Raw genomic sequence first — 27,932 nt, 5'->3', positions numbered from 1 at the left:
CTCAGTTAAGCCCTGCCTCTTGGTTCGGAGTTGTGCCTTAATTAACCTGACTCTTCATATCCCTGTCCATTTTTTCCCTAAGTGGATGTTTGATCCATGAACTGAAGTAACCACAAAGTGGATGCTCATTCTGTCCTACATTCAGCAAAGTCCCACAGTCTGGGCCTAAGTAAAACTGATGAAAGTATCTAGACAAAAGCACACCTCTATGTGAGCTACTCTGCCCAAAATATTTTAAAAAGGCTTAAAAACAGGCTGCCATGAGTCCAGTTTTAGAGATTCGCTTTAAAATTAGCCAAGTAGGGAGAATACTCAGCTGTTTTCTTCCTCTCCCTGTATGTTTGTGGATTTTTTCTCCTTATTACACGCAGTAAGGAATGAAAACATATTAGCACAAAAGATGAAATATGTCTGAAAAGTAGATCAGACATACTTCATAAATAAAGAAAAATGTACACATTGCTTCATTCATCTGACTGTTCTGACAGTAGACGGCTGAATTGTTACCTTTATATGTGCATTTATGTTTGTATTCTAATATCTTAATAGGGTTACAGTGTTACTCCTGAATCTGTTTTTAAACTAAGAAATTCATTGCCCTGGAACTCCCATGCAGCAGAAGCACCACATAGTACTGAAGGCCCCAGCGTGGCAAAGACAAAACTGTCCTATGAACATCATCTACAGCTCCACTGGAGGCATCACCTAGTCCAACACTTCTCAGCAGGTTTCAGCGGATGCTCCTACGTGTGCCTTCCCTTAGGAAAACAACCAAGACAGAAATGCTGTCAAGAATTCAGACCAAGGCGTATTTTTAAAATGTACCCTGAGGTAGTATTAGCATCTCAGCAAATTTCAGCCATTGAACGGCAGAGAAACGCTAAAATAAAACCTCTTTACCGGATTCCTGGGAGAACTACTATTAATGAATATGAGATCACAGAAGACCAAAAAAAGAAGAAAGAACAAATGTTTCAACTTTCTCACAAAATGTCCAGAACTGAAAATTCAGAATGATACTTCTTCCTACCATGACTGCATAGGGCTTCATTTCCCAGGCGTGGAGGTTGGTATTATCAATAATAATGGGGGATATGCCATTCCTCATTGCTTTTCTTGCTGCAACACAATGTTATATAACAGTGAACAACATGCAACAATCACAGAAGGGTGAGTGTACTCCATATTTTGTTATTTTTATTACAGGATGTCCTCATTACACAACTTTAATACTACCTATTTCAGAACCCATTATCAATAATTTTCTTTTTCCTGGAATCTAGGGAGATTACACACTGGCATTCTGTTTGAGAGGGAAAAATGGCAGAACTTTAGATTAAGCTCCTTCCATAATTTTTTTTCATTTTGCTGGAGCTACAATCTATGTGCACAAGAGGATTTCCCAGGAGCTTGGAAAGGAATCTGTCACCTCTTTTCTGGTTCCACTCATGAGCTTCCTCCAGGAAGTCAGGATTGAACTCATAGGCACCATCTTCCCTGAAGAAAAAATCATCCGTGCTGAAAATCAGGGCTCTGGGAAAGTCGTGTTGCAACTGTCTGGAGAGTGGGGGAAACAAGAGATTATTTTATGACTATGCATTTTCACACTATAAATCATTTCCTTCTATTGTCAACATTTAGCAGTTTATACTTGTGAGGCCACCAGGTTCGAGTTGTTGAAATTCATTTTAAAAAGAGAGATTCTCTCTAGAAGTTATCACTCCTTCATAGGGGTAAGGAGAGGGCTGAGAGGGGACTGTGCGTGTTGCCCAACTCTTTAACAAGTGCTGGTCACCACTGCGCTGATTTCTGCAGCTACCAGAACTGATTCTAGATGAAACTCTGGAGGTTTCGCTGCAGAGGTGACAAGAATGGGCACAGCCCTCACTGACATTCCTCCGAGATGCCCAAGTACCCCTGCTGCAGCCCCTTCCTGCACCCCCTTACCTGTCCTGGGTCCCCTCGCCTTGGAGCTCTGTTCTCCATAAGGACCCATGTGAGACACTGGTTCTTGCTGAGGTATGAAATGTAGATAAAAGTGATGTGTGTGCTACCCCTAACAGGTAACATTTTAACAGTGACCTAAACCAAATTCTAAAACCAGCAGAAGAAAAGATGCAGATCCAACATTCCCTAGGCTTTCCTAAACTTCTATCACTCTCTCTGAATACGAAAATATCACACACAGAAAAAAAGAAAAAGCATCATGGAGTCCCCTCTTTAAAGCAGGAAAGGAAAAAAAAAAAAGCATATGAAGTTTTGTACATAATAACTTCAAAGAGAAGATATTTCCACATGAAATTCTTATTTAGACTTTTCTGGGGGAGAAGATGGCTATTGTGCAAGACAGTAGCAAAGTAAATCTCTGAGCCTCTTTTCCTCACCTGTAAAAACAGGATAACAGCACCCATCTTGCTAAGTGAGGATGACTATCCAATAACCTGGGGAAGCACCTTATGCAGTGCCTGACACAATGAGCACACGGTTCTCTCCCTTCTCCCTGGGTTGCTCCCCAGCATAATTCTAACTTCAAACAAATTCACCAGGCAGATACAATCCATAACAAAATGGCCATGCTCAGAATAAAAAGATATTTAAAAGTTGGAGGGAGGACTTCCCTGGTGATCCAGTGGTTAAGAATCTACCAATGCAAGAGATGCGGGTTTGATTCCTGGTCTGGGAAAATTCCACATGCTGCAGAGTAACTAAGTCTGTGCACCACAACTGCTGAGCCAGCATGCCTAGACCCCATGCTCTGCAACAAGAAGCCACTGCAATGAGAAGCCCGTGCACTGCAGCTAGAGAGTAGCCCCTGATTGCCACAACTAGACAGAAGCCCACACAGCAACGAAGCCCCAGCACAGCCAAAAATAAGTAACACTTAAAAAAAAAAAAAAAGGAAAAAAAAATGTTGGAACATAACAAGAGCAGGAAATAGAAAAAGAAAACAGAACTATTCAGCTCTGTTTGTTCTCCATCAAGAAGAATGCTCTTTAAGCAGGAAAAAGCATAAGGCAGTGAAACCACAGAAAATAGAGTAAAGCACCTAAGCTGCTTGAAACACTTAGGTTCAGTTCCTGATTCTTCCACTACCGTCATGTGGCCTCTCTTTCTAAGCTCCTGTGTGCTCCTGACTGAAAACTTGTATAATATCACGACCTATTAAACAGAGCTTCCAGTAAGGATGAAATGAGGTGAGGTACGCGAAAACATTTTTCAAGAGGTAAGGTACTTTACAAACACAAGGTACTGTTATTTTATTAATAATAGCAAATGAAGTCAGATTCTCCAACCAAAATTGTTTACATGCCATCATAGTAAAGTGCATTGGAGTGTGTACATACTAGGAGGGGTGGCAAAGAAAATGTGGCCATTTTAAATACACCACAGATACAGAAATGGACAAGAAAGGCAAGTATAAAGATCTGCTAAAATGGATTTGCAGTTTCTTTGTAAATGTCTTTTGACTGTAAAGATACTCAAACTGAAAAGCTCAAATCAGATATCCAAACGTTAACCTCCAGGGCAAACAGTTATTATAAAGACACCTTAGAAGAAAATCTTAGGGCGACACTAACTGCACTTTCAGGTTTGCGTATTTTATATTTGTAAATGTGTTACAGTTTTTGAATTATTTTCATCATTATCTAGTTTAAACATGAAAGCCTCATTCAGAGTTTAAATAATATTGTGTAACTTGTTTTCCTTATCTTTTGTGTACTAAGTTAAGCAACTCTGGATATTAGTTCCAGAACTTCTTAAATATCCCTTCTAAATCTGGCTTCATTTGTTTTCCTACTAAGTCTGCCACTTACAGCTTTGGTGTTGTCATTTTCAGAATGGAGTTTTTCTTTTCATAGCTTTATTTCCTCTTTATGGTTTATATTATCTACTAGAAGTTAATACTCTAATTTTTCATTAAAAAGAACTTTTTAAGACATGTGTTCAATTCACATTTTATTTGAATTCTATTCCCTTCTAAAAAGCAAAAAAGAGAACACAGAAAAGAAAGTATTGCCTTATTTGCAAAGTTCAGGACCACTATGAAGCTGAACCACCTGCTCATCATTTCCCAAGACACATGTGACCATAGCCCATACGGTCCTCCTAACAAACAGGCAGGCAAAAATAGGACCATTTTTCACCTTTACAATTCTAATGGAACTGGGGGACTGGAGTAGATGAAAGAGTGGACTTTTTGATCTTGCTGAATGATCATTCCTTCAAAACTTGTTTTACCTTCACCTGAATGTTAAATCAGCACTGGCAGTCATGGTACATTTTGAATACTCAAGACTTAAAAGCTCTCCTAACTAAATGAAGAACTGATTCAAAAGGCAATCCTGAGAGTCTCACACTTCAGTGGAAGCAATAAATACCATTCCGTCAGCTTCAGAAGTGACAAGCATAATGCCCCAGCTCTAGCTTTCTTTATGGTGGTCAGGAGCTTCATGCATTAGGGAAACTGAGAGAATGAAAAAAGGGAAAAAAAAAAAAAGACAACTACATCCACATAATTTTCACCTCTGCAGTGCCCCTCAAACTCATCTGAAACTACTGCTATGAGAGTAACTTAGGTTCTAATCTTGATTTCATAACATCACTCTTTTGTGTAATTCTTTTGTTTAATAATAGAGAACATTTGAATATATTTAGATATCTATTCGGAGAAAGCAATGGCAACCCACTGTAGTACTCTTGCCTGGAAAATCCCATGGGCGGAGGAGCCTGGTAGGCTGCAGTCCATGGGGTCTCGAAGAGTCAGACACAACTGAGCGACTTCACTTTCACTTTTCACTTTCATGCATTGCAGAAGGAAATGGCAACCCACTCGTTCTTGCCTGGAGAATCCCAGGGACAGGGGAGCCTGGTGGGCTGCCGTCTATGGGATTGGACAGAGTCGGACACAACTGAAGTGACTTGGCGGCAGCAGCAGTAGGTATCTATTAGTCACTCACCCACTCATTGACAAAGTCCAACATTAGTATGTAACTTTGAGTTGTACCCCTTATTATTGGAATTTTCCAACATGCAAAATAGACAGAATAACATAATCATTCCCCATGTACCCACAGTCCAGCTTTAACAATTATCATTATATGGCCAGTTTTGCTTCATCTGCTTCATACTTCATTTCACCAAATATCTTTTCAGTGTTCAAATTTCCTGTCTCATAAATATATTCCTACAATTGGTTTGTTTGAATCTAGAGCTAAACCAGATCCATGCTTTGTATTTGATCCCATTCCTTAAGTCTCATTTAGTCCATAGTTTTCCCACTCCTTTTTATTTCCACCTAAACTTTCCCCCCACAACCTTTTATATTTAGAAAATGTTCAAACCTATAGAAATAAGTTGAAAGAATACTATGAACATTCCTTACCCTCCATTATTAACATTTTTGTTAACAATGTTGTTAACGTCTTGCCTCATTTATTTCACTTCTCTCACATGTGTATTTTTGATGTAGCATTTAAAAATAAGTTGCAGACATCATGATACCTTGTTCCCAAATGCTTTATCAAGTATCTTCTATAAATAAGAACATTATCCTAAATAATCACATAACTTAAAAATTGAATTATAAATACTATACATAAATTATATACTAATTTATATTACAATTTTATATTACAGCTATTTATAACGCATGCATGCTCAGGTACGTCCAACTCTTTCTGACCCCATGGATTGTGTAGCCCACCAGGCTCCTCTGTTCATAGGATTTCCCCAGCAAGAACACTGGAGTGGGCAGCCATCCCGTTCAGGGGATATTCCCGAGCCAGTGATCGAACCTGGATCTCCTGCACTGCAAGTGGATTCTTTACCTCTGAGCCACCAGGGAAGCCCTTAGCTATTTATAATAGCCAATGTTAATAGTTTTTTTAATTTAAAATGTCCTTCATGGTACCAATAATATCTTCACAGGTTCAAGTACAGCATTTAATTATTAACGTCTCTTTAGTGTCACTTAATCTAGAACTGTCCTCATGCCTTCTTTGGTTTCCCTTTTTTTTAAAAAAAAAATTACTTTTAGTTGAAGGATAATTGCTTTACAATATTGTGTTGGTTCCTGCCATACGTTGACATGAATCAGCCATAGGTATATACTTGCCCCCTCTCTCCTGAACCTCTCTTCCTGCTTTCCCTTTTTGAAGAGTCTAGTGAGTTGGCTTGAGAATGCCCCATATTCTGTATTAGCCTGCTTATTTTCTCATAATTAGATTCAGATTAAACATGTTTGGAAGGAAAATACAGAGGTGATGTTTGAGTACCTGACTGCATGTGATGACTGTCTGTTCCATCCTGCTAAGTTTATCACTTGGCTAACAGGTGGCATCAGCTAGTATTGCTTCCCTTGTGATACTACATCATGTTGGGGTGGGGAGGGTTGATGTAACGAGAGGCCCCATGTACTATCCTATTCCCCAACAACCCTTCCCTCGATGAGCTTTACATTCATTGCTGATCACTGCCAAATGAGTTATGACACTGGGAAGAGCAGAATACTTATTTCATGTAATTTCTTCTGTATTTACTCGGTGGCATTGTCTAGCAAAGAAGAGCACTCTTTCCCTTTCCCCTTTTAATAATGCTTACCATCGTCGTTCTTTACGATGCTCAAGTTGTCCCAAACTTGCCCAGCAGGTGCCCCCTCAAGCTGCTCCTGTGTCTTGGTCTATACCAGCCTTAAAAATATTACTTTTCCTTTCTAATTAGCAAAGTAACACATATTCAAGACAAAATATTTTGGAAGAGAAAACTGCAAAACAGGAGAGGTTCCTATATTCCTCAACTTAAAAATAATTACTATTATTTTGATTGTCTTTCCAGGAGATAGAATTTTTTTTCTCATCTGATATTTTGTTCCATAAAAACAGAAACATAATGCAGAGAATATCAACTTCTTTTTACCAAACTTATTTCCACAGCAACTATTTCCCACCTCATGAAGTATGATTCTATGCCATTATTTTTTTAATTCATTATTTTAATTGGAGGCTAATTACTTAACAATATTGTGGTGGGTTTTGCCATACAGTGACATGAGTCAGCCATGGGTGTACATGTATCCCCTTTTCTGAATCCCCCTCCAGCCTCCCTCCCCATCCCATCCCTCAGAGTTGTACCAGTGCACTGGCCCTGAGCACCCTGTCTCATGCATTGAACCTGAACTGGCAAACTACTTCACATATAATATACATGTTTCAATGCTATTCTCTCAAATCATCCCACCCTCGCTTTCTCCCACAGAGTCCAAAAGTCTGTTCTTTATATCTGTAGGATCATCGTTACCATCTTTCTAAATATATATGTGTTAATATACTGTATTGGTGTTTTTCTTTCTGACTTACTCTGTATAATAGGCTTCAGTTTCATCCCCTCATTAGAACTGATTCAAATGTGTTCTTTTTAATAGCTGAGTAATATTCCATTGTGTATATGTACCACAGCTTTCTTATCCATTCGTCTGCCGAAGGAATCTAGGTTGCTTCCATGTCCTAGCTATTGTAAACAGTGCTGTGATGAATATTCGGGTACATGTGTCTCTTTCAATTCTGGTTTCCTCGGTGTGTATGCCCATCAGTGGGATTGCTAGGTCATATTAAGCCATTATTTTTGATGAGTTACTCATATGGATGAAGCATAATTTACTTAACCAATACTCTGTGGTCAGGTATTTAGTTTGTCCCCAACTTCTTTGATTCTCAGCAAGTTTAAGTATTTTTCCTTATGTGTGCTGCTCATTTACAGATATTCTTTTGTGAACTGCATTTTTATGTCCTGTGGTTGTTGATAAAACCTCCTTATTGGGAGGTTTATGGCTAAATGAATTTGTAAAATCTTCATTAAGTACCTCAATTTCTTTTTAATTTTGTTTATAATGAACTCTAACATACAAGTCTCAATTAATATAACTTTTTTTAGTCATATGAACTCATCTTTTATGTTCTACTTTCTGTCTTTGATAATACATTTATAACAGTCTTTCCCAACCCAAGATTATGTAAATATTCATCTATGTTCTATTATATTTCACTCCTCAATCCATCTAAATTTCAGCTTTTATGTGGTTAAAACAGAATGAAAATGGATCCCTATCTTAAGCCACTCACAAAAATCTGAAATGGATTAAAGACTTACATGTAAGACCTGAAGCATAAAACTCCTAGAAGAAAGCGTAGGGGAAAATCTCTTTGACACTGGTCTTGGCAATCAGTTTTTAGGTATTACATTAAAAAGCACAAGCCACAAAAGCAAAAAGTAGTAAAAGAGGCTACATCAAACTGAAAAGCTTCTACACAGCAAAAGAAACAATCAACAAAATAAAAAGGCAATCTACCAAATGACATCACCGACTCAAAGGACACATGTTTGAGTAAGCTCAGGAGTTGGTTGGTGGACAGGGAAGCCTGATGTGCTGCATTCCATAGGGTTGCAAAGCATCGGACACAACTCAGTGACTGAAGTGAACTTACCAAATGGAAGAAAATATTTCTAAATCATATATCTGATAAGGGATTAATAACAAAAATATGTAAATAACTCATACAACTCATTAGCAAAAAAAAAAAAAATCCAATTTAAAAAAGACCAGAGGATCTGAATAGACATTTTTCCCAAGACATACAAATGGCACACAGGTACACAGAAAGGTAACAGTGCTAATCATGAAGGAAATGCAAATCAAAACCCCAATGAACTATCACCTCACACCTGTTAGAATGGCTATCATCAGCAAGACAAGAAATTAAAAGTGTTGATGAGGATGTGGCAAAAAGGGAACCCTTGTGCACAGCTAAAAGGAAACTAAATTATTGCAGCCTCTGTGGAAAACAAAATGGAGGTTTCTCAACAAGTTAAAAATAGAACTACCATAAGATCCAGTGATCCCACTTTTGGTTTACACCCAAAGAAAATGAAAACAGGATCTTCACATTATCTGTATACTCCCCATGTTTATTAAAGCATTATTCACAATAGCCAAAATATGAAAACAAGTGTTTGTCAGTGGGCAAATGGATAAATGTGGTAAATATATGCAATGGGATATTTTTCAGCTAGGAAAAAGAGGGAAATCCTTCCATTTGTGACAACATCAATGAACTTTAAGGTCATTAAGTGAAATAAATCAGACAAAGACAAATGCTATATGACCTCACTTATATGTGGAATCTAAAAAAGTCAAACTCATAGCAACAGAGTATAGTGATGGTTTCCAGGGGCCGAGGGTGTGGGAAATGTCGGTCAAAGGGTACAAACTTCCAAGTAAAAGATGACTAAGTTCTGGGGATCTAATGCACAGCACGGTGGTTACTGCTAATTCTGTATTACGCACCAGAAAGCTGCTGAGTAGATCTTAATATGTTCTCATCACAGAAAAGAAATGGTGATTATGTGACACAATGGAGGTGTTAGCCAAGACTACAGAGGTAACCATTTTTCAACACAGGAAGGTATCAAATCAACACACTATACAAGTTAAACTTACATAATGTGTCAGTTACACCTCAATAAAGCTGGAAATAAAAAAAAGACGAGTGAGTGGCACACACGGATTAAAACCCAGGCTTCTGGCCTCAGAGCTTTACACTAAACAACTGTGACTGAGTGCTATAAAATAAGCCAGTTTTCTTCTTTCTCTAGTGACAATGAGGTTGTCTGCAATTTTCTGTACCATAAACAAAATTTTCAGTGAACATCGCTGTGCCAATCTCCTTGTGAATATGTAGAACATCTCCTGAGGGTATTACCTCAAGTGGAATAGAAATGGAAACATTTTAGGTTTTTTTGAAACAGTAGAACAGGTGTTATTTAAAATTTCCTTCTTTCAGAAAAAAGGAAATTTTTTTTTCTGACAAAATATATGGTCCATGAAGGCAGGGATTTTTGTATTTTTTTGTTCAATGCTCTATTCTACATGAGACATAATAGATATTTGTTAAGTGTATGCTGTTGCTGCTGCTGCTAAGTCACTTTAGTCGTGTCCGACTCTGTGCGACCCCATAGACAGCAGCCCACCAGGCTCCCCCGTCCCTGGGATTCTCCAGGCTAGAACACTGGAGTGGGTTGCCATTTCCTTCTCCAAGGAATGAAAGTGAAAAGTGAAAGTGAAGTCGCTCAGTCGTGTCCGACTCTTAGCGACCCCGTGGAATGCAGCCCACCAGGCTCCTCTGTCCATGGGATTTTCCAGGCAAGAGTACTGGAGTGGGGTGCCATTGCCTTCTCCAGGTAAGTGTATGACTGGTTCTTAAATATCAGGTTCTGTTGCCTTAATTATGCAAACTTTGTAGAGGGTGAAAAGAATCTGTGAGAATTTCTATTTGCTCTTTATGTGTTGAGAATTTTACCAAAACCTCAGGTTTATCCCCAAAGGAGACTGGGAAAGAGCATTCTTCTTAGACTCCAGTATTTCCTCTAGTTATCGGAATCTTCCCCAATGACTTTAAGCTGGGAGACAGGAAACAGGTTCAGCAACTCAGCAACCTGAGGAGAATGGGGCGGGAGCCATAGCTGTAAAAATCTTGGGCCTGGTGTGGCTGATCTTCTTGGTGCTGCCAACTGCAATGCCAAGGCTGAGCCTTGCCCTTAGGCAGATGGAGCTCAGCCATCACCAGCTTCATGGACATTGCCAAGCCACAGGGGCTAAGGGCACTCCAGTGAATAGTTCCCAGGCCATCCTACTGCTCACTCTTGCCCTCACACTTCCAAAGCAGGGCATGCTTATGAGATCCCAAACCAAACTCCCAGTTAGCCCTCATGTGCCAGAGTGGCTTCACTGCAGTTTCCAGCAGAAATTCCTTTCAGAGTCTTGCGTGTGAACAGCAACTTTCCAGAGAATTCAGCAATGCCACAGGTTTCTCCTGTGTTTAATGCTTTGCTGGTCAACTCAGTCATGCTTCGACGAGATGGAATGACATAACAACATGTAGGTTCCTTACCCTGACAGTTGAAATACAGATAAACTAAGTTCTTTTTATAGGGTCTTGACAAGTTTTTTTTCATTACACAATAGATTGAAATCAACCTCATTAAACTTTGATCAGGTCACTCTCAGTAGCTTCTTCCTTTGGTGCAGAAGAAAAAGGTCTGATTAGAAATAAGGAGAATTTATCCACTATGACCTTGATCAAGATACATAACTTCTTGAAATAATGCCATTTGCAGCAATATAGACAGACCTAAAGATTATCCTACTAAACAAAGTCAGAAAGAGAAAGACAAATACCAAATGATATCATTTATATGTAGAATCTAAAATAATGATACAAATCAACATAATCTATGGAAAAAAACCAGATTCACAGATATACAGAAGAGACTTGTGGTCATCAAAGGGGAAGGGGGACGGGAGGGAAGGAATGGGAGTTTGGAATTGGCAGAGGCAATTATGTGCAGGGAGGATAAACAACAAGGTCCTACACAGAGAACTATATTCAATATTCTGTGACAAACCATAATGGAAAATAATGTGAAAAAGCATACATACATATACATGAGTCACTTTGCTGCACAGAAAAAATTAACACAACATTGTAAATCAACTATACTTCAATAAAATTTTTTAAAAAGATGTATAACTTCTTAGTGTTTAGTGTCTTCAGCTTGGACTAGATGAACTCTGTGAGAACTTTCTGATCATTTCCTGAGATTTTTCTATAAAAATATTCTTCCCCTTTTGTTTCTTTCTCTATTTCTACTGCTTCTCTAATCGTAACCACACCTACGACATTACATTGCCCCAATTCAATAGGATCTTCTTCCCATACCCCAGTAGCTCAAGGACTATGGTGGTGGTGATTCTCGTTGTTACCTTTCTAGTACATGACTGTGAACAGACACTGCACTGTGTGTTCTTACTCTCCGTGATCATAGGTAGCATATATAGTCCTCTTTCTTCCCAACCTTCAGAGAGAGGCACTGCAAGGACTCTCAGCACTGGGGAGAAGAGATTCAGGAATCACCTTAGGAAAAAAATCACTAAAAATATAAAGTCAGTAGCTTCTCCAAGTAGACCTGAGTGGCTGAAAATCTGAGATGTCACCTGCCTGATGCTCTAATTTTCATACACACAGACCTGGAATACTACGAACTCTCTATTTTGACCTTGCTTTTACTTATGAGAGCCCTAGCCTCATAACTAAAAACACCATGGTCCACAGCACTGTGGAGTAAATATGCTCTGGGGTCTAATTACTCACTACTTAGTTAACCTAACTAATCCCCTCTTCCCACTGCTTCTTTTTTTTTAAACTGCATTTGGTTTAAAGTGTACCTTCGTCCCCACCTCTGTTCTATCATTGCATCACATCAGGAAAGCATCCTTTCACCTCCTTGGACAGCTCTGGTGCCAAGAAATTAAAAAAAAAAACAAACATACTTCTCTTGATGAATCATCCAGACATATGATTAAGGAGAAAAGACAGCTGTCAGCGAGCATCCATTGAGCCTACTGAGTCCATATCACAAACCATTTTTGATGGTGCCAAAACAAACTAGCACATTGCAAAGGATGTGTGTCATAAAGCATGGTCCCCAGGCTTTGCTTGGACTCATACTTAAAGATTCAAAACGCACGAACTGACTTAAGGTTGAGAACTTTTAATTTTTCAAACAAGACTATTAAAAATAAAAAAAAAGACTACCCTAAAGTATTGCCATTTTAAAAGGACATTTTAGTCATATATTCATGTAAGGCAATATTATTGAGTCACAAAGTAATGAGATTCTGACACATGCTATAACATAGATGAACCCTGAAAACATTAAGCTAAGTGAAATAAGCCATACACAAAAGGAAAAATACCATATGATTCCCCTTTCATAAGGTATCTAGAGTAGTCAAATACAGAAACAGAAAACAGATCAGAGGTAGGTTACTAGGAGCTGAGGGGAAGGGAGAGGCACTGCTTAATGGGTACAGAGTTTCTGTTTGTGGCAATAAAAATTTTTTTATAAAAGATAGTGGTGATGACAGCGTATCATGTAATTAATAGCACTGAATCGGACACACTTAAAAACGGTTAAAATGTCCTCAAAGGGGGGACATTACACACACATACACAGAAGAATGCACAGAAGTAAACAGAAGTACACAGATGTTTTCATTGAAGTCAGAGGAAAGAACAGGTGCAGATCCAAATGAGTATATATCAGTTCAGCTGTGGAAACAAACAGTTCTGGATCACCTGCTGAGGGTAAAAGGGTCTTGGAATTGGAATTCTGTTTCTTCTCTCAATCCTATACTTTTTTGTCCAGCTTTTTAACATTTTCTGTGGTCTGGCCCTGGGTACCTAACCAACACACTCAATATGAACAATTCACTGCAATCAAGCCCTGCTCCTCGTGAGCCTAGAACACTCTGGTCTTTCCCATTTCCATCTTCTTATGTATGATGCTAATCCTTTTCCTTGGCTTTCTGGTCTTCAGACATCCTCCTGGTCTTCAAGGCCAGCCTGAGAACCACCTCCACATGGAGGAGACTAACTCTTCCCTAATCATCCTATCCTCCTAATAGCCATCTTCAGTGACTCCACTGGCCTTGACCACCGCCAGCACAGAAGAGGCTATTTCCCATGAGACTTTACTTACCCACAGCAGTGTGCTGGTTACTATCTTCCATTTGTTAGTCTTGTGTAGGCTCCTTCTCTCAATCTTATATTATATATACCTTACTGTGCTTAGTCACTTAGTCGTGTCCAGTTCTTTGAGACACCATGGACTGCAGCCCACCAGGCTCCTCTGTCCATGGGGATTCACCAGGCAAGAATACTGGAGTGGGATGCCAAGCCTTCCTCCAGGGGATCTTCCCAACCCTGGATTGAACCCAGGTCGCATTTCTGGCAGATTCTTTACCATCTGAGGTAATAGTCTTATCAGTACTTAGGAAATACTTCTGTTGTTGACTAGTGAATAATTAACAATAGTTGGTATTTATGTAGCCCACACATTCTACAGTGCTTTCACATTCATAATCACAGGATGATTGTTTTTTAATATAAATTTATTTTATTGGAGGCTAATTACTTTACAATATTTTATTGGTTTTGCCATACATTGGCATGAATCTACCACAGGTATACATGTGTTCCCCATCCTGAACCTCCATCCCACCTCCCTCCTCATCCCATCCCTCTGGGTCATCCCAGTGCACCAGCCCCAAGCAACAGGATGATTTTTTATCACAGTATCTTAAATCCTCACAATAAACTAACTAAAGGAATAGTAGCTCCATTTTAATGAAAAAGAACCTGAGGTGTTCAATCAAATGATCTATACTAGTTCATAGGCTAATAAAATATAATAAAATAGGTCATAATTAATTAATAGCCCTGAGTAATTAAAATCAGTCTCCTTACAGATTAAAAAAACTTCCTGGTATGTCCAAACCAAGAATAACCCTAGGGAAGCCCTTTATATAAAAAAGTACTTAGTTACTTGGTTATTTAATAAATGCTTCATCATAAGCCAAGTTATTGAATAAAACTACTTTCAGCTAACTTACAAAGTTATTTTCACCTTTAAAAAGTTTACAAACTTTTTATGGAAAAAGTTGAGAAGAAATGAGAAAGTCAGGGGCAAAAGTCTGTATTCTATCCACTGCCTAAAAATCAACAACTATACTTATCTTTTTACACATTTCTTAAAACAGAAAATGTGTCAAACGTACATCCATGTTTTCATTAATGACACGTGATTTATAAGCCAATCCTCTATTTTTGTACACTTAAGTTGGCTCACATTTTTTTCTAGGACATCAAAACTCTGTGCTGAACATCCCCCTAATCTCATGCACTTGTCCAGTTATTGCCTTAGGATGAATTCCTGGAAGTAGAGTTTACAGGCCAATGACAATAACCTATTTTTGAAATGCTTTTTAAATGAAATAGAGGTGATAAAACACATACAGCAGGGAAGCTAATTTTTTAGTACTCTGATGTACTTAAAAATTTTAAGGCAGATATAAACTTCAACTGTTTTTTAACATGCCCATAGAATTTAAATAGATGTTTTCCACATTCCAGTCCCTGCAAAGTGTGAAAACATACAGATGAAAAGCACAGAAATCTAACATTGATTTGGGAGACCAGACAGAGCCTAATTTCAAAAGCATTTTTATTTTTTTAATCAAATGAGAAATGAAAGTTAAGTAGAAAAAGAGATGAACCCGCATTTGTAAAAACAGATCTCCTTCAATTTTTTTAAGGTTTTATTTTCCTGATTCAAGAAATACATGCTTATTATAGAAAATTTGGAAAATACATAGAATAAAAAAAATATTAATTTCCCAGAATCCAACAATACATAAGACAGCCTTACAGTTTTTACTACTTTCTTACCTACGTGTATTTTTTTAAAACAATTTGCAATCCTCCTTCTCTCCCCGCAAATGGCCTGTGACGTTCTACATCCTCACTGCAGGCCTCTCTCCTTGCTGAGCTGTGGCTTGTATCCTTGCCTGCTCTCCTGATTTCCATGTAAATACACAACCCACCCCAAAGCAGGGCCAAAGTTCTGTGTTCTCAGAATTGCCCATGTCCAGCCTATCAAGAGAACTCACAACGTCAGCTCCCAGCTGCCTCCTTCACTTCAGAATCAGGCTTCTCCCCAGGAACACCATGAAGATGATCTCAGCTGGTCAACATCTTCAGCAGAAATGAATGCCTCTTAAAATGTACACAGCAGTTTAAGGTTTAACAAGTTCTCGCACACAGATGTAATCCTCACAGGAGTCCTCTGAAGTAGACGGAGCAGATTTCCCTGTTTAACAGGGAAGGAAACCGAGGAGTTGAGAGCATAGCTATTCCATGGCAGAGCCTGGATTTGAAGCCATAAATTAGGACTTCCCTAGTGGTCCAGTACTTAAGATTCTGCATTTCCAATGCAGAGGCACAGGCTCGATCCCTGTTCCAGGAACTAAGGTCCCATGAACCACTGGGTGTGGCCAAAAAAAAAGAAAAGCCATAAATTGACTCAAAGTTCAGGGCTCTTTACCTAGCCATTAGTAACGAAACACTTTTAAGTCTTACAATTAGAAATTAAGAGCTAGAAAGATCTTCAGTAAATCACATCTAACCTAATCTCTGTCTTACTATTCACTTATAAGGAAAGTAAAGAACAGCTACGTGACTGTCCAAAGACAGTTGGTGACTGTCTTGTGACAATGAGGATCTAAAGGCACAACGTTCAGACTTCCAGGCCAGTGCTCATGGCAGCCATCCCTAGAAAGATGTTCTTTAATAAGTCGGTCTCTTATCTGGTGTCTTCCGCTTAGCCAAAAGTCAAAGTGTAGATGTGAGAGCCAGAAGGGACCTTATGATCAACCAGGCCAATGCACTAGCTTTGGTGATGAAGAAAGTGAGGCCCAAAAACCCACTTCCGCTGTTCAATTCTGTGTACCCTGCACTCACCGTATTACTCCCCTCTGGGTAGCTCTAAACAAAATCTGGCCAAAGACGTTTATTCTCTCCTTGGACACAGTGTGTGAGAGACCACAGATCAGCAAGGCCAAAGTAAAACTGAACAGGGTTTGACTGCAAGAAGTATCTGGTTGGTAACAGATGTACGTACCCACCATGACTGTATCATAAAATAACCAAGTTCTGCCAGGTTCCAGGAAGGCTTCCCCATTCTCCACCAAGACAGAGAAAAGACCTATTAAAATGTGTGTGGTTCTTAGAAAAGGGTACCAATGGCCATTTGGAAGTCACTTGAATCTGTGAAAATGTAGCAATAAGGTTTCGCTAAAGGCAAATCAGCCACGAATCCTAATTAAAACTGGCAACACATCCCCAGGGCTGTCATCTTTCCCTGACCCTGAAGGACCCAGCCCTTCCTCCCACGTTCTTTGTGTACCATTCAAATCCGCTTCTGATTGTACGTTGCCACATGGATTCTTTTTCTAAGGTTCCACAGTTCGACGGCCAGCCCCCATGATTCTACAGCTAGCTAGCCTTATGTCTCTGGTGAGACGGAAACCTCTTTGAGGGCCAGGGACCACTTCTACTGAACACATACTACTGCCAGACACTGCGCTTTTGCAGGATAAGATATGGCCCCCACCTCCAAGAAACTTACAGGATAAACAAAACCATGTGCAAAACTGAGCACAGCTGCAGAGGTGTAAACAGGAAGCAGAGGAGCCCAGAGTACGAGGATAACAGACTTGAGTCTTAAGCGCTGTTGCAATCAGTTAGGGAAAGGGCAGAGGAGGGGCAAGCCAGGCAAAGGCAAACCAGGCAGGCGGGCCACCGTCAGCAAAGCCAAGGAGAGAAACAGTTCAACGCTGCAGAGTGGTGGGAGTTGAGGCTGGAGCGGCAGGCCTAGCAAGGTGGCCAAGGTAACAAGCCCGTGTCATTCACGCTGACCCGGGACCGGGGCAGCTGACGCAATTCGCAGGTAAACTAATTTGGGCGGCTTGGGCACAGTTTAAAGGCTGTGTCGGTGACGGCCTGCGAGGCCACGCGACCCCCTCCCAGGGGCACCTGTGCGCCTTCGCACTCGCCAAAGCACACGCGGGTCTGCCTCCACCCCCCAGATATTCTACGCAATCGCGCGCCCTGGCCCGGCCCCGACCCCCGGCCCCCGAGCGTGTCCGCTCCGGTTTAAAACGCCTGTTGACGCACTGTGGCGGGTGCCTGCGCGCCAGCGGGCGGCCCGGAGATCTTCTCTGCAGTCGCCATCCGGCTTTCCCGAAGAAGGCTGCCCTTGGGCCCCCGACCCCAAGCTGCGAGAGTCGGGGAGAAGGCGTCCAGCCCCGCTGTGCGGTGTGGGGCGGGGGTGGGGGGTCAGCGCGGGGGGCCGGTGCCATGGGGGCTCGTGCCAGGCGCGGTGCCGACCACCGTCCTCCCGCGCGGGCGCAGCCTGGGAACCCACGGCACGGGCCCCCGCGTCTCAGGCCCGCGGCCCGGCCGGGAACCGGGTGGCCCGGCTTCCCCTTGGCAGGCGCGGGCTGGACCGGAGCCCGACGGGGACTCGGCGCGCGGCGCATCATTACCTGGCCAGTGTAGTTTTCCCCGAGCCCGGGAGGCCTCGCAGGAGGTAGAGGTGTTTCCGAAAGCTGTGGCGGCGCGGAGGTGTCCCACGCGGGGGCGGCGGGGCTGGCGGCCGAGGAGGCGGCGGCTGCTGCTGCCTGAGGCTCAGCCTCCCAAAGGATTCAAGAAAACTCTCCTCCATGGGGTGGGGGCTGGCGGCGAGAGCCCAGCGTTCCCTTTCCTGAAGTCACGGTCTTGGCCAAAGCTGTTGTTTTTGTGGCTCTCCGGCCATGTGATAGATGGAGGGGCGGGCGCTCGCAGGCCAGCCCCTCCTTCCCACCCGCCCGAACCGCGCTGCGTGGGAGGGGTCGTCCCTACCTGGAAAGCCAGGGACGCTGGGAGACTGACATCCAGGAAGACCTCGGCGACCGACCTCCACTCCCCTCCACCGCCCACCCTCACCTCCAGCCCAGCCCGTGGCTCCCTGCGCCTGTCGCCCTGGGCCCACCGAACGGGACACTGGTCACTTCCCCGGGCTGCCCGCGTGGAAGGCAGGCCTTCTGCAAAAGCCCTACCCCATCCCACCGCCCACTAGGCCTTGAAAGTGAAATAATTTTAGTTGACGAAGAGAACGAACGTGAACAGCATTTTGAACATAACAGTAAAAACCATAGTTTTCCCCAGTTTGTGAGCACTAATATCTGGCTGGTGTCCCAGTGGCTAATGCCACTCTCCCAGGACCTGTATAATTACCACCCCACCCCCCTTTTTTTTAATTCTTCTTTATCAGCCTGCCAAAAATATTTTTAGAAAGCTTTGTTGCTTCTACATAACTTTAGAAATCTCTTCTTCAAAACAAGGCACCCCTTAAAACTCAGATAGATTTATGAACAGTAGTATAAACTAGGCCCTCTGAGAAAGAAGGGTTACTGCCCAGGTACACACTTTGTTGCCTGAAAAGATGTGGTCTCCCCAGAAACTATTTCAGCTCCCCAGGGAAAGGAGCAGTCTACTGACACTAGAGAGAAGCATCCAGAATTCAGTTCTAAGTTCTGGGACTGGTGAGTGCCAGTTGGTTGATCACCACAGTACTTTCCAATATTTCACACTCAAGAGTGTGATAGAAAGATCCTACTTTCTGAACTAAAATCCAAGAAGCGTGGACTGAAAGAGACAATATTGAAAATTAACATCATCCTGGAAAAAGCCAAGATATATGGTGGCTTGGGCTGTAATAACCATTGTAAAGCAAATACATTTTGTTTTTGGCAGCTAAGGTATGAAAATTTTGAAAAGGAACTGTGAAGAAAAGCAATTTACTTCTAAAACAAAACCCAGGAATTGCACAATGAGCTCTGGAAGGCACTCTCCAAGTAGGGAGGGGCTCTATGCTCAGAATTTCACCTTCCTCTTGGGGTTCTACTAGGGAGGGGCAGGGGAGGACAGGGAGGTGAGCTACTCTCTCTTGACATTTCCCTTCCCAGCACCAGAGCAAGGATTTTTGGCACTGCTGAGAAACACTGAAATTTCAAAAGCTTCTCTAAATATTAGGGGAAAACCATAAGGAACAGAGACTATAAATGAATCATAAAAATAGTGATGCTTATCATGTATGTATCCTATCATACTTCTATGTATCCTAGTATACTTCTTACAAGAACTTTTTGCCCAGCCTCAAATACTACCTTTTCTTTTTTTTTTTTTTTTTAAATACTACCTTTTCCATTCTAGATTTCTGTTCTCTAATACAGGAGTCACAAGCCACATGTGAAATATGACTGGTCCAGGTGAGATTGGGGCATCCCTGGTAGCTCAGCTGGTAAAGAATCCACCTGCAGTGCAGGAGATCTGGGTTCCATCCCTGGGTTGGGAAGAGACCCTGGCGAAGGGAACAGCTACCCACTCCAGTATTCTGGCCTGGAGAAGTCCGTGGACTGTATAGTCCATGGAGTCGCAAATTGGACACAACTGAATGACTTTCACTTTCACTTTTCACTTTCAAGTGAGATTAAAATACCTGCTGAATTTCAAAGGTTCCATATGAAAAAAATGAAGTAAAATATCTCAATAATTTTTATATTCATGTGTTGAAATGATAGTATGGTGAGTACATTAGGTTAATATATTATTAAAATTAATTTCATCTGTTTCTTTTTGCTTTTTAATGTGGCTAGTAGAAAAGTCTGAATTATGTGGCTGACACATTTCTGTGGGACAGTGTTGCATGAGACTCCTGTCCATCTCCATTTCCTTCTGTAGAGGGTGTGCCAGGCAGCATGGACAGGGCAGCAGGGCACACAGCTTTGGGGACTAGAAGTTTGGGCACACTGAGACTTCAGTGTGGGTGGCAGCTGGAGCAATGAAGTTGGTGCTGGGAAATATGAGTGTGCTGTTAGAAAAGAGGTCTTGAGCTGGAAGCAAGAGCTTTGGAAATTCCTGCGCTGTGAGAAGATGGAGAATAGAGCAGACAGCTGAAGTCGGGGCTTAGGGATCACACTTAAGGACTGTGCCCCACCTCCGCCCCCCGCAAAGTGGATCTGTTGAAAGAAAGAAAGTACAAGGGACAGACAGAATTCTACGAGAGCATGTTAAGCCTCAGGGAGGGAGAGCTGAAGAAGGAGAAAATGGCTGGCAGTATCTGAAAGTGACCCTAGACACTTCTCCTTTCTCTTAGCTCTCAGATTTAACTAGTCAATAGGCTCTGTTTCCCCCAATTTACTCCTCAGAACCACAATTTGTTTAAAGCTGTTTGTGTATCTGATTCTTCCCACTAGACTAAGTTCAAAGGCAAAGACAGTGTCACCCTTGGCACCCCAAGAGCTAACACAGCATCTGACATTCAGAGGTGCTCAATAATTGTATATGGACCTGAACTGCCTTCTCAGTAAATGAATCTGAGCATGGGCTTTACTAAAGATTAAGACTGAACAAAGATAGGGACAACTTCAACTGAGGAGTAATGTAAACACAGTCAGTGACCACATCAGCAGTTCTGAGGGCCACAGTACTCTCAGATAACGTCTACAGTCAGATCCTCACTGGCCCTAATGAGGTGGCAGCCTCCGGAGAGGAGGGCTACCCCGGGTCAGAGGACCCCTGTGATTAACACTCCTTCATGCCCTCAGTTCATCCAGCCAGGTTTTTCAGCTCCCAAGTTCTATTCTATTTCTCTAGAATGTGATGACCAGCACAATCTCACTTTGCTGTCCTACAAACCACTGCTATGATGAGGTAAAGAAAATAATCTTAGAAGTAGTTTTTGGCAAGCAAAGAAACATTCAAATTTTTCTCTAATTATTACTGCTTAACAAGATGTGGAAAAACAAGGGGGTATACAGGAAGAGCTCACAGAAACCAGAAATTTAACCCTTGAACCTACAGTTCCAAATACTCCACAATTTGGAATGCTTAAATCAGCCCCAGGTTTCTCCCCTGGAGATGCCATATGGCAGAAAGTCTGAAACCAAGATGAAGCTTCCAAAGCAGCATAACCAAAGACCCTGTAACAGAGTAGAATCATTTAAAATACAGAGGTAGTAGCTTCTCAATTCTCATTCTATGTCCTTTCTTCCTCTACCAAAAGCTTTTATCTGATTTCCCTACCAAAAGTTTTGATCTGATTTTTTACTCAAAAATATGTCTTATATACATTTTTACCTTGTTACATATATATATGTATATACGACATGAATTGAAAGAATAGGAAAGCATCCATCTGTGCCTGCTTAGCTGTTTCTCTGGGGGACCCCTCGTTGCTTTAGCACCTCCAGCTTTCACCTTCCACCAGTCTGCACTGCACTATTTGGCCATTCAGAGGTAGCGCCTCTCTAAAACTCCTCCTTCCTGGTTCTTCCCTCGTCCTTTCCCTAGAACCTGGATGAAGGATACAGGAAGCTGGAAGAGGTTAGGGAAGGGGGACAATGGGAGGGCAGTCATGCAGAGTGTCTGCTAGCCTGAATCAACAGGGGAAATGCTCAGGACTTGGTGGCCTGGGATAAGTCTACCAACACAGAAATGTCCTCTGGATAAGACTGACTTTGCTCATTCTAACCTCACATTACCACTTGCATCCTACATCCCATCCCTCTCTCTATTTGAGGTCATACGCCTCTCCCAAGGCGATAACCATAATCTGTTTCCAAGCACCAAGTATTTGCCACTATGCATAGAGACACTTGAGGAGTGTAAGCTTTGAAGAGGAAGCCTGGGAGGTGGGGAAAGTAGTCCCAGCCCATTTTTCTAAAGCTCCACTCTGGAAATTAGGGCAAGGTAATAAAGGCAGTGGCTGGAGAAAGCTAGGGGCATCCTGGGCCCTAAGTTCAAGCCTGGGTGGATAGTTAGCTGATACACTTCAAAACGTCACAGAATCTCAGAACTGGTCATTAGCTATGCCATACTCACTGTTAAATATTTATACTATTACCCTTATGCACAGCCATGGTGGTGTATTCATTAGAAATCCATAAATGTTGCTACTGAAGAGCCCTAAGATAGCAAAGATTTCCCAGATGCCAGAGTCTCCTCTGCAGCCATCTGTGTTTCAACTCTAATACTGATCATCTCTTGTCTGAAATCATCCCATTCTAGGCCAAAGGTGAGTCCAGTTTCACAACAGCACTAGGAGCCTGCACAGAGAGCAAGATCTCAGGGAGTTCAACCAAACATTGGATACCTTGGTCTCTATCTGAATCAGACTTATGGTCTAGCAGAAAGATAAACTGAAACTGTACAAAATGAACTAGGGAAAATGTTGAGCTATTTTAAAGAAAACACTCAATTCCAAACCAAGCAGATGGAACACAAATAGTTAGCTTCCACTCTCTCATTGAACCCCAGGAGAATGTAGACGCTTTTTTTGTGTGTGGGGGGTGGGGGTGGGGGAGTGTTAGGAGAATGGGGGATATGATTATTATTTTTAAGTATTAATATAAACTGTAGGAAAAAAGATCACAGCAACAAAATAATTAAAAACTGGAAAGCAAAAGGCCTAGTGTTAACTAATTTGGAAAAACAATTAAGAAACAAAACTTGAATTATAGAAAGCCAAGAAGAAATACTGTTTACTCTGCATAACCCCTAAAATTTCAGGAACTGGAAATTTCAGGGCTGGAGGTGGGGCTCTAAATAGGAAAGTCAGTTAAAAGTCTGTTTAAGAAACAAACATCCACAGTCAGGCAGCTGCCGGCCCTCTAGAGAAGCCTGGAGGTTTATTCCCTGGAGAAGATAAAACAAGATGAGAAGAGTAGAAGGTAAGATAAGGCAGGCAATGCTCCCTTTCCGAAAACAAGGATTACATAAATGCCTACATGTTGAATAATGAGAAATCACACCTTGTTTTTCAAATATGAATTTTCATATTTGAAATCTGTTAAGTACAATTAAACTAAAATAATAGCAATAATAAAAATAATAGTTACTGTAGTATAGTGCAAGTCCCACAATCCCTAACCAAAATCCTTGAGGTCAGAATTGTTTCAGAATTCAGAAAGTTCTAAGGGGGGATCTAGGGCACCCCTGGTAATTAAACACATTAATATTTCTCCAGTGAAATGTCTGAAAAGTCACACTAACTGGGGTAAATAAGGAGTAAAACTAATCTGACTGTTTAGGTCAAATTTTGCTGCCAACTTAGTTTTAATGCCAGACATTTAAGAAACAAAACAAAAAAACTTTTGGTTTTCAGAGCTTTCTGGATTTGAAATTCTAGAAATGGAATCACTGACCCATGCTTGGATAAAGGGGCCTATCCTTCTATTCTGATGTAATTATAAAAATAGTCTACTCAAGTTTCCTGGGTCTTATTTTCTTCATGAAATAAAATAGGGCAAATATCTTCAAAATTAGATAATAAATTATTCAAGCTATTACCTCTTTTGCTGAGTTTTTTATTAGTATTCAGGAAACTGATCAGAATAGTTGAACAGATTATTCAAACCAATTTCACTCCAATGAATATATCACTCTACATTATCCTTCAGGCTGGCACTGAGCTCTCTTTCTTGATGAACAGGATCTTCAACAGTACCTGGAAGATGGAGAATTCAACTGCAAACAAACACAAGCCCAGACAAGTCCAGACAGAATGGTGACAGGAATGGAGTTTGTTGTCAGTTTCCCAAGCTCATGACTATCTTCGCGCCCCTGCAACCAGCATCCAGAATTTCACACTGTCCCCACAGCCCCCACACCCTGCCTGGTCTTGCTTCATTCAAGAGCCTGTCCTCTGGATTTTGCCCAACTTTCTGTTTCTAAATCAAAACCTGGTCTATGTCCCATTCCCTGATGATCCAGTTTTTTACACTGTTAAGTTAAAAATAAACACACTTAATTTCATGCAAATGTGTTAACAAGTTTATTAAGTCAATACATTGCTCTGCCAGGAGCATTTGAAATCAAAGCTGCAACCAACAAAGATACTCAGGGGAAGGGAATTAACCCTTACTAAGAGCCTATTATTTTTCAAAAACTTTGCACAAGTTATTTCATTTAATCCTCATTTAATATCCCCATGACAGATTAGTATCATAAACCGTTTTTTTTTTTTTTTTCAGGTGAAAAAATTGCAGCTTTGAGAAGGCAATTTGTTTAAGGTCACATAGCCGGTCAGCAGGAGCTTCAAGATGGGAACCCATCCTCTTTCCAGCAGGCTGCCCTACCTCCTTAAAGGAGTTAGGCAGTATAAACACTCTGGCCACCAGCAGGAAGAGGATTGGAGGCTCCAAGAGCCAACCACTTTCAAAATTCTTGCTATTTCCTTCTTTTTAAATTTCTGTTTACCACCTGAGGGCCACTGATCATTATGCCAAAGACAAAACCAAAAGGCCCATTCTCATTACAATCATAAAAATCCTGTACATAGCTACAGCACTCATAAAATTCCCCAACAAGAGAAGATGAATAATTAGGGATGCCTGCTCTATGAGGTTCACAGAGGGCAGTCAGTTTAGCATGAATGTAAAAGATGAACACAAAACGTCAAAAGTATGGTTCATAAAGTGTCCTTGACACAAAATCAGCAGATATAAAAGACCTGCCGAATTAGCCACTGCCAAATATGCCCATGCTTATCATGTACAGTTTATCCTGGTGTCACACTGAGGGCTTCGATCCTCACATAAACTCCATGAGGCCAGTTTTCACTGCTACATCCTCGGTGTGTAGAAAAATGTCTAAACTGAGGCAACTCAATAAACATTTGCTGAACAAATGAATGAATTTGTTCATGTCCTTTCTCTGGAATCTCTTCCCCTCCTCTATCTATCCCACATTTTCTAGTGGGTCCTTTAAATCTCTAATCTCTTCTCCCAAATCTTTAGTCTTTCCCCTTCTTTCAGCAGAACCTTGTTTAAAACAAACAGAAATATTTTTACTGGGTACATGTGCGTTTCTAGTTAGCTGAGAAATGGAAACACAGAACACTCTTAGAAATAAGAGTTATAATGAAAAGAGAAAACATATGGTTAATGCAGAGTACTTTCAATTCTTATCAAATGCAGATATATACTGAAATAGTAGCAGCTGTGTTTATCTCATAATTTAGGCATTTAAAAAAAGTGCAATGTGTTTATTTTAATGTCAGTTTGTGTCAAGTTTAAAATATAACATGCACTTGTCTACATATTTTACCTCTTTTCCTAGAGAATCTTTTAATATTTAAATATAACCTATATCCCTAATTCCCAGTCCTCATCATATATCAGTCTGTGGGGGGTGGGGGTGGGGAAGAGAATTCATCATAAACTATGTATTGACAGAATACTCTAAAATACATTCTAACAAATAAAGTTGGAAAATAAATATGGTAGCAACAATCTAAGCTTTGTTGTATTTCACAAAGAGATCTACGTTTAAAGGAAATAAAAACATCACATGTGCAACAGCACACAGGGTTGCTATGGTAACAGACTACATTTTTTACATTTACTCTTCAATTGTACATATGAGCTACTACAACCAAATAATGTCAACATCCATTTCCTTCTGATCATATACAGGTCTCCAGAATAAGTTGTACTTACAGTTCAAGGAATTCTCATTTTTTTTAACCAATCTTCTTCTGTCTTTTCTAGAAATTATAATTAAAATACATATAATAATAATGATTAATATAGGGCACTGGAGTTAAGTTTTACACCATCATTTAACTCACTAGGAACACTCCCCAAATGAGAAAGAAACCTAATAAACACAAATGTCAGTTTAAACATTTAAAGTATCCATGTGTTTGTGTATGTGTGTATATGTATTTAGGTAGCAACAAGGTCTCCATGCAAATGAGGAGAAATAAATTTTTTTAAGTGTATTTGGTTTTACTACCTGAGCACACAAATGAATCTACTTTTCCCACAGCTATGTTTACATGAAAAGATAAGAAATACCTACTATCCTGAACATATAATTCTATAATAGTTCCCTAAACCTTGATTTTATTATTTATTTCAAAATGTACCTCTAGCATAGGCTGCAGTCCATGGGGTCGCTAAGAGTCGGACACGACTGAGCGACTTCACTTTCACTTTTCACTTTCATGCCTTGGAGAAGGACATGGCAACCCACTCCAGTGTTCTTGCCTGGAGAATCCCAGGGATGAGGGAGCCTGGTGGGCTGCCATCTATGGGGTCGCACAGGGTCGGACACGACTGAAGCGACTTAGCAGCAGCAGCAGCAGCAGCATGGCCCCTGGGCACACTTAAGTAACTACCAACTAACATAAATAGAATTCCAGCCTCTCCTCATTACATGATACAGAGGACTGGCTTTTCCAGAGTCTCTGGTACCTTTCTAACCTTCTCAGCCAGTCCTTCTCCAGCTGCCTGGGAAATTAATAGCCTGTCAGAACCATCATGGACCACCAGAGTACCATTAATGAGGTGCTTCCAAGTTAAGTAAATATGAATCTAATTTGTAGCTGTTACTCTATTATAACAAGATTGAGGGGTGGACAGAAGAAAAAGATGTAAAAAAAAAAAATAAATGACTCTCCTAAAACAGGCACCTCAGTCACCCACAGTTAACTGACCCTTATACCAGCCCACACTACAACAACGTTAGGGAGTTAAATGCAACTTTCTGGGACTAATTGAAAGAAACATGCATAGGTTATCCAACCATTCACATACATCCTTTCTCTAATTTAATACAAGGGATGTAGCTCTTCATGTTACATTTGATGAACAGGATTTCTTTTTTTTTTTAAAGAAACCAGTTAGAGGGCATTATGCTAAGTGAAATAAATCAGAAAGGAAAACGCAAATACTATAAACATCATATGTGAAACCTAAAAATACAACAAACTAATTAATAAAACAAAAAAGAAGCAGATTCAGATACAGAGAAAAAACTAGTGGTTATGGGAGGCAGGGGCAATATAAGGGTGGAAAAGTGGGAGTTACAAACTACTGGGTGTAAGATAAGCTCAAGAATTTATCATACAGACTCCCCTGGTGGTCCAGTGCTTGGAAATCCATCTGCCAATGCAGGGGACATGGGCTTGGGCCCCTGGACCAGGAAGATTCCACATGCTGCACAGCAGCTAAGCCTGTGTGCCACAACTACTGAGCCTGTGCTCTAGAGCCTATAGGCTCTGAAACAAGAGAAGCCATGGCAATGAGAAACCATACAATGAAACCTGAAAGTAGGCCCTGCTCTGCGCAACTGAAAAGTCCACGTGCAGCAACAAAGACCCAGAGCAGCCAAAAATAAATACATAAGTAAAATTATTTTAAAAAGAATGTAGTATACAACACAAGGAGTATAGCCAGTATTTTCTAATAACTATAAATGGAAAGTAACTTTTTAAAATTGCATTAAAAATTAATAATAAAAAAAGAGAAACCAGTTAGAGAAGATCTTTGAAAGCATAAAAATATACCTCTACTGACGTCTTCCACTGTAGGTAGATCATCTTCAGTGTCTTCCAGTCGAGGGGAACCACACAGTCTTCTGGGAACAAAGATT

The 27,932-nt window shown here is 40.8% G+C and overlaps 2 protein-coding genes and 1 long non-coding RNA gene across 7 annotated transcripts in view; 1 reads left to right on the top strand and 2 right to left on the bottom strand.

The window, feature by feature from the left end:
- N4BP2L1 (NEDD4 binding protein 2 like 1) overlaps nucleotides 1-18,224 on the bottom strand; it is a 22,263-nt gene extending 4,039 nt beyond the window's left edge. For 2 of the 3 annotated variants that reach the window (XM_004012135.5, XM_027973024.2), the window contains exons 1-3: nucleotides 17,999-18,224; nucleotides 1,430-1,557; nucleotides 1,031-1,119 (exon numbers count right to left, since the gene is read on the bottom strand). In XM_004012135.5, the coding sequence (XP_004012184.2) occupies nucleotides 1,031-1,119; nucleotides 1,430-1,557; nucleotides 17,999-18,177 (396 nt within the window). In that variant the 5' untranslated portion in view covers nucleotides 18,178-18,224. The remainder of the gene's footprint in view (nucleotides 1-1,030; nucleotides 1,120-1,429; nucleotides 1,558-17,998) is intronic. The other variant, XM_027973025.3, reaches the window with a different exon arrangement.
- LOC105616164 (uncharacterized) lies at nucleotides 17,252-24,308 on the top strand. The gene is made up of 2 exons (XR_009595260.1): nucleotides 17,252-17,400; nucleotides 23,986-24,308. It is a non-coding gene; the product is annotated as an uncharacterized LOC105616164 (long non-coding RNA).
- Nucleotides 23,847-27,932, bottom strand: part of N4BP2L2 (NEDD4 binding protein 2 like 2) — a 67,953-nt gene continuing 63,867 nt past the window's right edge. For 2 of the 3 annotated variants that reach the window (XM_012184609.5, XM_012184610.4), the window contains 3 exons: nucleotides 27,847-27,932; nucleotides 25,994-26,040; nucleotides 23,847-24,000 (listed from right to left, as the gene is read on the bottom strand). In XM_012184609.5, coding sequence (XP_012039999.1) covers nucleotides 26,017-26,040; nucleotides 27,847-27,932 — 110 coding nt within the window. In that variant the 3' untranslated portion in view covers nucleotides 23,847-24,000; nucleotides 25,994-26,016. The other variant, XM_060394459.1, reaches the window with a different exon arrangement.

Source organism: Ovis aries, chromosome 10 (assembly GCF_016772045.2).
Source record: "Ovis aries strain OAR_USU_Benz2616 breed Rambouillet chromosome 10, ARS-UI_Ramb_v3.0, whole genome shotgun sequence".
Lineage (NCBI taxonomy): Eukaryota > Metazoa > Chordata > Mammalia > Artiodactyla > Bovidae > Ovis > Ovis aries.
Note: the sequence above shows the minus strand (reverse complement) of the source record. Positions and strands in the feature narration are given on the sequence as shown.